Genomic DNA, 11116 nt, shown 5'->3' with positions numbered 1-11116 from the left:
TTAGGTATAGCCCTGTGAGCCATTCGGCTCTTGAATCAGGTGCAACCGCAACAAACTAAAAACAAAAACATGAACAAAAAAATCTTAAAGTGAATATGTGACTAAGTGCAAACAGAAAATCCAAGAAAAGACAGCAAAATATTGCAGAAAAAAACACCATACACCAACGCTGTGTGCAAAAATCCCAGTGGGATGCAAGTCAAACAACAACAACCACAAGACAACTTAGATTAAGGCCATCAGTCTAACTCTGTACTACAACAAACAAACATGGCTAAACCAAAAGTTGACTGGGGCTTAGGTTGTTGGAGTGGTGGGCATTTTGTAGATGAGAAGGGAGAAAGCTATACATAATACAGTATACAGCATGTGGTGAGACTAAATATAAGCATATGAATCTGCTGCTGCTGCTACTCGTGGCGATCTCGGTGTTTGTCGCTGTTGTTGCAGGCAGCCGCCTGAAGACCGCATGTCGACCGAGCTTTTCAGAAGGCCGACGAGGGCACCGGCCGCATGGAATTCTGGACGCGACAAACTCAAGCACAAAACAACCCCTTGATTGAGTTCAACCCACTTCGAGAGAGACCTTAAAAAGCAGAGAGCAAATATCCATTGGAGGCGCTATTAGCATGATTTTGCGTTTCTTAAATCACTATTTGCGTGACTATTTACATTACACGGAAAAGTGATTGGCTGGTGAATAAAAAGCATTAATTTTAGATGGAATAAAAAATTGAACCTGTGTATTTTAATTACTATTCATCTGTTTCATTAATATGCCAATACCTGTACTGTATGAACGTGAATATTCAATTCAGCACTTTAAAGCATGAGCAAGCAATTGTCATTGCATTTGTAGCCCATGTCAGATCAATATTGCAATGGACACAGACGTCAGGGGCTGACTAACCTCAGCATAGATTTGTTTTTTTTTAAGTAAATAGTGCCCCCTTGTGTAAAGTAGAACATAGCAATGCCGAAACTTCTCAAGGTCTATGCATTGAAAGGTGGTGAGTTGAAAGTTCGCGCGATGTCATTCGCGGCTGCTCGTGCGACTTGGTGGAGGCGTCGTCGTATTGGAGCGAAACAAATTAGAAACGTTACCAATTTGAATTAACTTATAAATGTAAAGGTAGCAACACGAATTTAACATAGACGACTTGAATTGCCAAGGGTGTATGAGGTATACAGCTGACATGCTTAATACATGCTTAATACATGAAGTTTACATAGCGTAGCTGTATAGCTTTCATGTTGTGTATTGTCAATTTAGCGCCACGTGCTCTTCTGAGAATGAATTTCCTGAAGAAGCTCTCAGCACATGGGGTGAAACGTCGGTCATCACGTCAAGCAACGCACAGTGCAACCTGCAAACACATCGCAGGGTATTTTATATGGTATCTAATTAAAATAAAGGCATTCTGTAATTTTTTAATAAATGGAATCCACAACGACACGCAACTGACACTCGTGTGATAATATCACTTTATTAAAATGAGAATTGACAAAAACGTAATACATTCAGCTTAGTTAGCAGTTAAACAATACTTGCACTAACGTTATTTCAGATGTAAAATATGTGAATAGTAAGATGTGAACAGATAATTAGAAGAAAAAAAACAATACTCAACGATTCACTTAACGCAACTGGGTGACTTGTCATGAATGGCATTTAGAAACCACAGACTATATTGAAATAAATTGAGAGCTTTAGAATCAAACGTGGAAGGGGAAATCAATTGCATGATCTATTTTGAAGTACACAACACTTAAGCGTCAGTTTTGTTTGTATTGTGGCTGGAGCCTTCTGGTCTTAGTATTTCGAGTCTTCTTGATCCCTTCATCTTGCAAAATATGATGGTTGTAATGAACATAATCAACACGACCATCAATATACCTGGGTGTGGGGTGGGTGGTTAAAACGGGAAAAAAATTAGACAACAAACAAATAACTAAATTGGTGAATGCATGCGCTAAAACAATGATCTCTATTCACCTCGATAAAAACTGAGTTCCAAGACTCTCCCAGGATGGTCCTGCATTTGGGATTCTTTGGCCAATCAGATTAATGGGGTTTTTTTTCATATGGGAGGAAACTGGTGTACCCGAATAAAAGACACGCAAAAAATATGATAGATTTAAGAATCTATTGCTGTACTGATATCTACTGGAGACCTCGATGCTTAAGTAAACAACAGGTGGTATATTAGTATAAAACGGGAGGTTATGCTCATTGGATTATACCACCAGCTGGTAAAGGCTGGTCCGATCAGTGTGATGATTGATGGTCACAAAGTACGGCCTGCTAAGCAAGCCAGAAATCTCGGTGTGTCCCTCAATCCATCTCTAATCTTTGAGGCGCGCATTAATAAAATCAACATGACCATCATTAATAAAATCGTCAAGGTCGCTTTTTTTCTTATTTACGGAACATTGCCCGATTACGTCCCGTCCTCTGAGCCGCTGATGCGGAGAAATTGGTTCGTGCTTTTATTTTTTTCACACTTTGACGAATGAAACGCCGAGCCATCTGGAACTTCGAGTACGGTACTTTGTCGACTCGAGCCTGCTTAGAAAACAGCTGCTAGTGTCCTGGCCCGAACTCCTCGTTCAGAACATATCGCCCCGCTTCTTGCATCACTTCACTGGTTGCTGATCAAATTACGCAGAGTATTCACAGACATCCTCCTCCATGTATTTAGGGAGTTGCTGCACCCCTACTCTTTTTTAAACAATAACTCTTGAGGTCGGCAGCCCAAGGTCCCCTCTGCATCACCACGATGAAGCTCAAGTCCGTGGGCGATTGAGCCTCGTGCTTTTGTGCCACTTGGATTGTGGGACTCTCTGCCAAAAGCTGTCGGTAGTCCGCGGGTCGGTTCAGATCTTCAAGTCCCGTCTAAAAACATTTATCTTGCAGAATGCATTTCCTATTTTAGCCCAGAGCCACTTCTAACCAACCCCATCCCCATTGTTATTGATGTAAGTGCCTTGTCATTTTGTGAAAGACGCTACATAAGATGTAATTATTATTATTACAAAGCAGTCTCCCTTCCAAATTAGTAATACCAGAGGCCTAAAGAACACAATAATATAGATATATAGCCATGAGAGTGCACATATGCATGTGTTTAACATTCCCTTATACAAATGCATAAATATATTAATACATTCATAATAAAGGTTTATGGATTACATTGTGTAAATATAAATGTGTCGTTTACCCCCCATCTAACACAAAAAACCTTCATTAGGAATAATATTGGTCGCGAAAACCTACGTGTTACATGTGAATACATTTATGCGTATAGTTACAGCCTGTTGTTAAAACACATGGTCGACAATGTCATGTTTAGTTTAACAGTAGGTGTGCCTTCATGTTCTGCCCAGCCACCCATCAAACTCGTCTTATCAGGCACCTGAACTGAATGACTCATGGTATGGTTATGTATGTATGTTGAACTTCTTTCACGTGCTACGTAGCCAAACCGTGCTAATCTGAGATACTTTCGAAGTCTGAGATGCTCTTGCAGTGATTCACCTACGGCAATCGGTTCAAACACTATCTCTTCGCATTAGTGTCAGAATCATTTATTACTTTTAAAAATATGTGTACATTTAGTAAATCGGCAGGTCGCATTTGTGGTGGGTTAAAGTGTGGGTACCCCCCCCCCCCCCAGCTATTACACCACGTCTGGCTACAATCGAGGGGTTTCAAGTGGCAATTAATTACAATTAATTACAGAACTGCACCTTTCCCCGTACCTCCGATTTCAGCACGGTTGATTACGTACGGTGCGAAAGAAGTTCAGCATACGGCACATTCATATACATTTATAACCCAATCCTTAAAGTACACATTTCAAATGATGCTGTGTGTGCTCACTTACATATGATCCAGAGTGTGTAATTAATGCTACTTTCTCCACTATTCACAGCAGAGTTGTTTTGTGGACATTGTTTTGGGCACCAATCGTATCTTTCTTCATGTGCATGACAAACTATTTTCAGAGTTGGTAAGCTGTTCTGTAAAAGATAAAAGGGTTGTTGTTATTATTAAATGTCATGAAGGTATCTATATACATACCATTCCAGCGTCAATTGTTATAATCGAATAATTGCATTCCAGTTCATAAGAGGCTAACACTTAAAATAATGCTTACTCAATTTGCTGATATATGAGAAAAGGTAAACATATTGGCTGACAGACATTTTATTTTCGTTATATCGTTAAAATGGGGATTTTTTTTTCATAGTAGATGCTCCGGCAAGTAAGACACACCCCAACACACTTGTGCCCAGTGCGAATCAACAAGAACCACCAATCGCCACTAAGTAGCGGTAACGTCCGCACGGCGCTTGTGCCAGGCTATATGCATTTCAAGGACACGTGAAGGTTGGTGTGTGTGTGTGAGTGTGAATCATCCACTCACACACGCGCACACACCTACGGGACTTTTACTTTGTAATACACGGGATATGAAATTATAGTCTGTAAAAACACGGTAAGATGTACTGCGGGCAGACCGTCACGCAGTAAGCACTCACATTGCACAAATTCGTGCATTCTCGGCAGGTAACTTCAACCTGAACCTTCTTGTCCACAAGGCTCCGAATAACGTTGTAGTTTGTCTGGAAGTCACTCTTGAGTGGATTTTCAGTCAAGTCCAGCTTCGTGAGATTCTTTTGAGATTTGAATAGGTCTAAGACGAGCTTATCGATGTTACACGCTGGCCGACAGACGGACAGGAGACAGCTTCAGCGCGTGAAGCATCACAAGTGTATACACAACTGTACCGTTGTAGTAGCTTTTTACCCTTTAAACTGGTACAAAACTGACACCTTTATACAAGGCATCATGTTTGCAATAACCGCAACACAAGCAGTCAAAATGCAAACAGAAAGAAACAACTCTGATAATGGTAATGATATGCACTGTCCTTGAAATTGATTGGTCCACACCCGAGACAGCTTTCTTTAGAGCCTAGTCTCCATTGGTGTTGGACCAGATGACGCCAAAAGGCGTCCAACTCAAAAAACAGTGCACTATCAGAGTATTGAGAGCTCGGGGTAAGCATTTACACTATGAGACCTCTTTTACCAGTGGCAAAATATAGTAGTAGGTTTGTACCCTTTAAACTGGTACAAAAACTGTTGTAAGGGACGACCAAAACAATTGTGCTAGATTCTGGATTTGGTGGGTGAATTTACCGATCACTTCCAAACAACAGCATTTACACGTAATTGCGCGTATTGCATCCAATTTAGATCGGCAAAATGTGGTGTCAGGGATTTGCCCTCGCATTTCCCATCACATTAGTTATAGTTTAACAATGATCTCAAAATAATGAACATTTAAATTATCTAACTATTTTAATAAGGCAAGAATACTTTCTACTCAAGAATGCAAGGCATTACAGTGTGTGTTGTATGCATAATTTACATTGTGGCCTAAGTCTGTCAAAAATAAAATAAAGATTGCAATGTAAATGTAAATTATACAATAACTCCTCGTATCCATGGTAATGTGGGAACCAATATCCAGGATACTATTCTGTAATCATTAAAGGTTATCGACACATTTTCTCCACTTTATCGAGACATCACAGATAATTAAGCAATTCTAGGAATAGGACCTCTGAACACAGGAGTTTTTGTTACAGCTTTCCTGATTAGAAGCTAATATGGTAATGCATAAGAGGAGTTCTGGAGTATAGTTTTTCTATGCTCCACTTATTATTTACTTTAACGAGATGAATCAACAAATTCCTCACAAATACGGTGTGATTAATAGAGAGCTTATAACTCTAATGGCATGATCCCAATCCCTGTGGTGTGCCTTCACCTTTAAAGCTAATGATTTCGAGATGTTCGCAATTTTCAAAGTCATTTGCGTTGAATGTCAGGTTGTTGCTTGAAAGATCAATTTGTTCAATGCGGGATGATGGAGGAAAATGTGGCACGTTCACGATCTTCATCTTCGTCAGATTAAGAACCTACAAGTACATTGAAAACAAAAATGAAATTACATTGCAGTGCTGTACAATATATTTAAATGTGTCAATAATTTGAATTTAAAAAAAACATGCAAAATGCATATTCTCAATGAATATTGAAATTAATTTTTAAAATATCACAATCTCCGTGAAGTGCAGGTATGGACATACGAATGCAGTATGTGAGATGCTGCTAATGCATATGTACCTTGAGATTTCTAAGTCTACGGAAATCCAGTGTGTCCGGAGAACGCATTGATAACTGAGGCCCAAGAGAGAGCATCTTCAATTTGCCATTACGACTGCTGAAATCTGATGAACCAGTAGTTACGTTAGATATATGAAACAAACAAAACTTATATCACTAAATTAGTGGGTGCATATCCAATGTTGTCCATTATGCAGCTCAGGCTATTGCAGACTTTTACTCGAGCAGGGTCATAAATATGTTTTAATATGCAGTATATGGTGACATGTTTACAGCTTCACAATGAACTTAATTTGATTTGTCATTTAAATCCATGTCACTTCAGCCACTTAAGATCAGATTGAGATACACCCTTTGCAAGGGAGTCCTGAATGACATACACGGGTAAAACCTAATAATAAATCCGAAATAAATCACATACACATGTTCACAAAAGGCAGCTTCCTCATAAAAAATAGATTTATAGAAATGTAATAACATATGAACTTAAAAAAAACATTTAAACTGGTCTTTCTCTATAAATATTGCTACAATTTGAATGGGATTGATTTTATACTTCAATGATTGACGTAATTCTTTGTCATACATAAATGTATATATATATACGGTGGGGGGGGGGGGGTGCTGCAGTTGTTAGAACACTACAACAAGTTTAATTCCTGGCCATTGGCCCCCACTTCAAATAACCAGAATGGTGAATTGTGGCCAATCAACCCCCATGGCCAAAATAGCATGAAGATTCCTCCAGTCATCAGATGATAATTCATATTTATATTCATATATCTATAATTAATTACACTTTACTGACACTTGTATATTGCAATCATTAATACATATGAGACAACTTAATTTGATATATTTGATTAAATGATAATAATAAGAAGAAGCGTACTGAATGCATACCATTAATTTTCAAGAAGCGATTTGAATAGATGCTGAGAGTGTGCAGGTTTGGTAGATGTTCAATGAGTTTCGTGGGGAATTCAGAGAGTTTGTTTTCCTGTAAGTAAAGTTCTTCCAAACACTTATTTCCTCCAAAGGCATTTTCAGACAAATTCTCTAAGCCTGAAGCATTGAGATAGAGTATCTGGACAAAGCAGTTGGGGTGGATAATGCATCGATGAATGGATTAATATATATTCTTAAGATCACGACACAGGCATCAATTCACACGTACAACAATACATTTTTAAAAATGTGTTTGTTTACATATGTTCATGTCATCCGTGCAACCACTAAAGGCCATAACATCGATTCTTGAATTTTTAAGAATTCATCCACTTGCTGGGGGCTACACTTGAATGTTGTACACCCTGAACGTGTAGCATTGCTATAATGTATTGACAAAAAAATGTAGGCACCAGTGTCCTTTGCCCAGAGGTAATGTGAACATATATAGCAACGGAAAGCATTTGTAATGTGAAAATGCTGTAAAAACCGTTCACTACTGCCGGGCGGTGGTGGGCCATCTGTATCGGATAGAGTGTTAAACCCTTGTACACGTGGGTTTTCTCCAGGTGCTCTGCTTTCCTCCCACATGTATGAACATTAATTGATTGTTCAATAACACCGAAATATATAGTGGACCGCAGAACATGGGCGGCGGGGAGGGAGGGCGGGATTAAATCTAAATGTTATTGTATAGACTCTCATGGATTTACTGAAACCCATACAATCACACAGAGACCCAGACTCACAAAGACTCCCATGGAGACCTCTGATTCTTTCTTCATATAAGATAAATATGCCCATTGTGGTCACGTGGATTTTTCTCCGATTTTCCCCTCCACGTTTAAAGTGTTTGGCTGCTGTAAATATCCACATGATGATAAGCCACTTCGTTGAGCTATCATTTGTGACAGCCAGGTTGCTTCTGAAATATGGCTGCACAGCTAGTGAACCTTACCTGGTAAATAATCAAAAATAGTTTTTAGTTAGATGCTGGCTCACTGTCTGGCTGCCTTTCCCACTCTTATGTGGTTCCTCGCGCCACTGAGAGCCATTCTTTCTCTTCGAGGGCGAGCAAAGTATGTGCTCATTACAAGTTGAAAGTATGGGTTATTACTACCAAAAATAATTGATTTCACTAATTATATACAGCAAATATGAATAGCGAAATACACTCTTGCATGTGTGCCGACATTTTGGAAACAAAGAGAGGCAGGCAGGTAGGTGTCCAAGCAACAAATATCAAACAATTATTTTCTGGAATATATTTTTAACCATGTATTTTAAAAAAACATATATAGAAATAAACAATGAAAATAAATACAACAAAGTACATTTTATCGTCTGTATTTCAAACCCACTTACTGCATTACAACGAATGCATTTTTGAAATAAATTTAAAAGAAATAAAAAATATATAAAGTATGTATTGCCATGTTCACAATAGCACTGAAAGCCGTTTGGTTAGCGTGCAGTATTGCGGTTTTAAAAAATTGCCAGCCTACCAGACCTAATTGGTAGAGTTGGAAAGTATGCTAATGCAATGTGCTTACACTGTACCGTGTTAATTCACATTTTCAGCTTTAATCGCCATGATTTCACAAGAAAATTGCATTCACCAAAATGTGAGCCAAGGCCTGTTGAGCATAGAGTACAGTATATGTATCCTTTCTGCTGTTAATGAGAATGCTATTGGTCATGGCTCTAATTACTACTAGAAAAAATGGCATCCCTTATACCGGGTGCTTCAACAAAAATGTTAACACTTCTGAGAATTTGAAACATTACCACAAGAAATGTGCCCCCGGGGTTTGGAGACCACCTGGAGAAGATTCCAGGCCATGTGTTGACAATGATGGCGATCTTTGACTTTTTGAAGCTATTAACATACATTTGTTATCATGTTACAGTGTATAGTCCCATGGGATGTTGGCTATCAACAACAAGGCAACTCCTATGACTAATAGGGAATGGGACGCAAGCGTAGGATTGATCACCCTGTCGCTGGCCGCCTTTGGGGAGGGTGTATAGTATGAAAGGCCGACACACCCTAGGAACCAAAGGTTCACTACTGACGATGCGCTCCCCAAATTTCACCAGGCTCACTGTTCATGAACTCTTGGAAGTGCTTGCACAAAGGATAGTAACATCTCATCCTGTGTTCTTTGGAATCAAAAATATTATCCGTTATTTTTGCATTAGAAACGATAGTCCCATATAAGTATGAACATTTTTTGAAGCACCCTGTATAGACACTTAATGCGTTTAATAGCTGTATACATCATTTGCAAATTATGCTAGCTGTTTAAAATACGCCCTCACCGTTAAGTTTTGAATGGGTCGAAAGCTCTCTTTGCCAATGTTTCCAATGCTGTTGCCACTCAAATCGATGGTTGTCACGGAGTAGCACGACTTGTTCCATGATTTAACCTCGGTGATGTTCCTCCGACTGAGGTTCAGCCGCTTGCCAGGCCCTTTACAAATGAATGTCTCCACCGTGAGCAGCGCAGAGGTCATAAAAACCAATGGCACCAGCATGGTTTTTCTCATCTTCTGCGGACAAGAGACAGGAACAGTGAGCGATGATAAAAAAAAAAGATTGCGATAGAATAATTTTGTACAATTAAATGCAATACTGCGGAAAGTCAACAGTGGTTGTTCTAGCGATGAAACGAAACTAAAAATTAAACTACTTTTTTATTTTACCATGTAAAGCCCACTGAACTATATAGCTCTTTTTCAGACGCGACCTGTCCACAGATGACAACTCAACGAAGTGGCTTATCATGTGCAAATGTATCGCAGCCAAATACTCTAAACGCATGTTCAGAAATGTGGAGGGAAAACCCAAGCGACCACGGGGATAGCATGTAATCTCCAAATATACAGATGTCAGGGTCGAAATCTAACCCATGAACTCCTCTAAACCAGGCGAGGTAGTTAACAATTTGCCACAGTAGCTCCATAGGAATGTGGAATTTCCAATTACTAACTGCCAGTGGAAATTAGAACACCAACCCAATGGTAATATGGGTAGGAATATTCTCTGCTTTACTTAAAATGCAAATAATGACCCTCTCACATTGACTTTTCAGAATAGGAAGAAAAGCATAATAATATACAACTTTGTTATCAATCTTCTGCTGAAATATCTTCCCTTGCTGTGTCCGTGATGGTGGTTGTTCAACCATACTTCACCACGCTGGGCAGTGCAGGTTGGTGAATGAGGGGCGAAGTGACGGTTAAGTTATCAATCCCCACCAATGTTAACTACCGCCAGGAATCGAACACAAGTGACTGTTCAGAGCACAAATATCCCATGTGTGGAGCAAAAACGCCGCGTAGTGAATTTATATATTACTGCACATATGCACTTAAATAGAGTAAATATAATAAAGCTGCTGCGATAAATTATAAAAATCACGGTGCTTCACTTTTACGTATATAAAGTTGTGAATGAGATGTAAAATGTGTACAACTTACCACTTCCTTTAACAAACCCTGCCAAGCTGTTATTCAATTTCAGCGTTTACTGTTAAAATTAATTGCTGAGATTTGAAGTTCCAAATTAGATTCCTCACATACAGTTGACCCAGGGAGTCAAGAAATGGTGACGCTTGTCTCCGAGTTCCTGCTCAAACTTCAACGTGGAGAGCGAAATTCTGCGAATATAAGGAGACCATTTATGGCAAGGTGCAAAGCCGTTCCCCACAATGAAGGACATTGGTTCTGGGCATTGGCCCTCATCCCACATCGCATGCTTTGGAGAGATAAGGCCGCAGCTGTGTGTGGGTATGGAGGACAAAGCATATGTTGGAATTTGGAAGCACATAATCCTGGAGCCTAATTAAAAGCGCTTTAGATCAGACTTAGGGGTTGGGAAGTTGTCATGAAGTAAAAACTCAAGGTTATAATGATGCATTATATTTTTTTTCAGACTGAATTCAGTTCCAACTAATTAAAACTT

At 39.2% G+C, this 11116-nt stretch overlaps 1 protein-coding gene across 2 annotated transcripts; it reads right to left on the bottom strand.

The window, feature by feature from the left end:
* Window positions 1–1462: 1462 nt before the first annotated feature.
* LOC144935163 (extracellular matrix protein 2-like) lies at window positions 1463–10989 on the bottom strand. Of its 2 annotated transcripts, none has more exons than XM_078861627.1 (8): window positions 10633–10989; window positions 9472–9699; window positions 7105–7288; window positions 6202–6305; window positions 5843–5993; window positions 4546–4727; window positions 3888–4023; window positions 1463–1897 (listed from the first exon to the last, which is right to left on the bottom strand). In XM_078861627.1, the coding sequence occupies exons 2-8, from the start codon at window positions 9697–9699 to the stop codon at window positions 1770–1772; spliced, it is 1113 nt and encodes a 370-aa protein (XP_078717753.1). In that variant the 5' UTR covers window positions 10633–10989; the 3' UTR covers window positions 1463–1769. The 2 variants fall into 2 exon arrangements, with proteins under 2 accessions (XP_078717753.1, XP_078717752.1); XM_078861626.1 differs by having other exon boundaries at window positions 9472–9702; window positions 10633–10916.
* Between the last annotated feature and the right edge of the window lie 127 nt (window positions 10990–11116).

Source organism: Lampetra fluviatilis, chromosome 12, assembly GCF_964198595.1.
Source record: "Lampetra fluviatilis chromosome 12, kcLamFluv1.1, whole genome shotgun sequence".
Taxonomy (NCBI): domain Eukaryota; kingdom Metazoa; phylum Chordata; class Hyperoartia; order Petromyzontiformes; family Petromyzontidae; genus Lampetra; species Lampetra fluviatilis.
The sequence above is the reverse complement of the archived record's forward strand: the minus strand, read 5'-3'. Positions and strand labels throughout refer to the sequence as shown.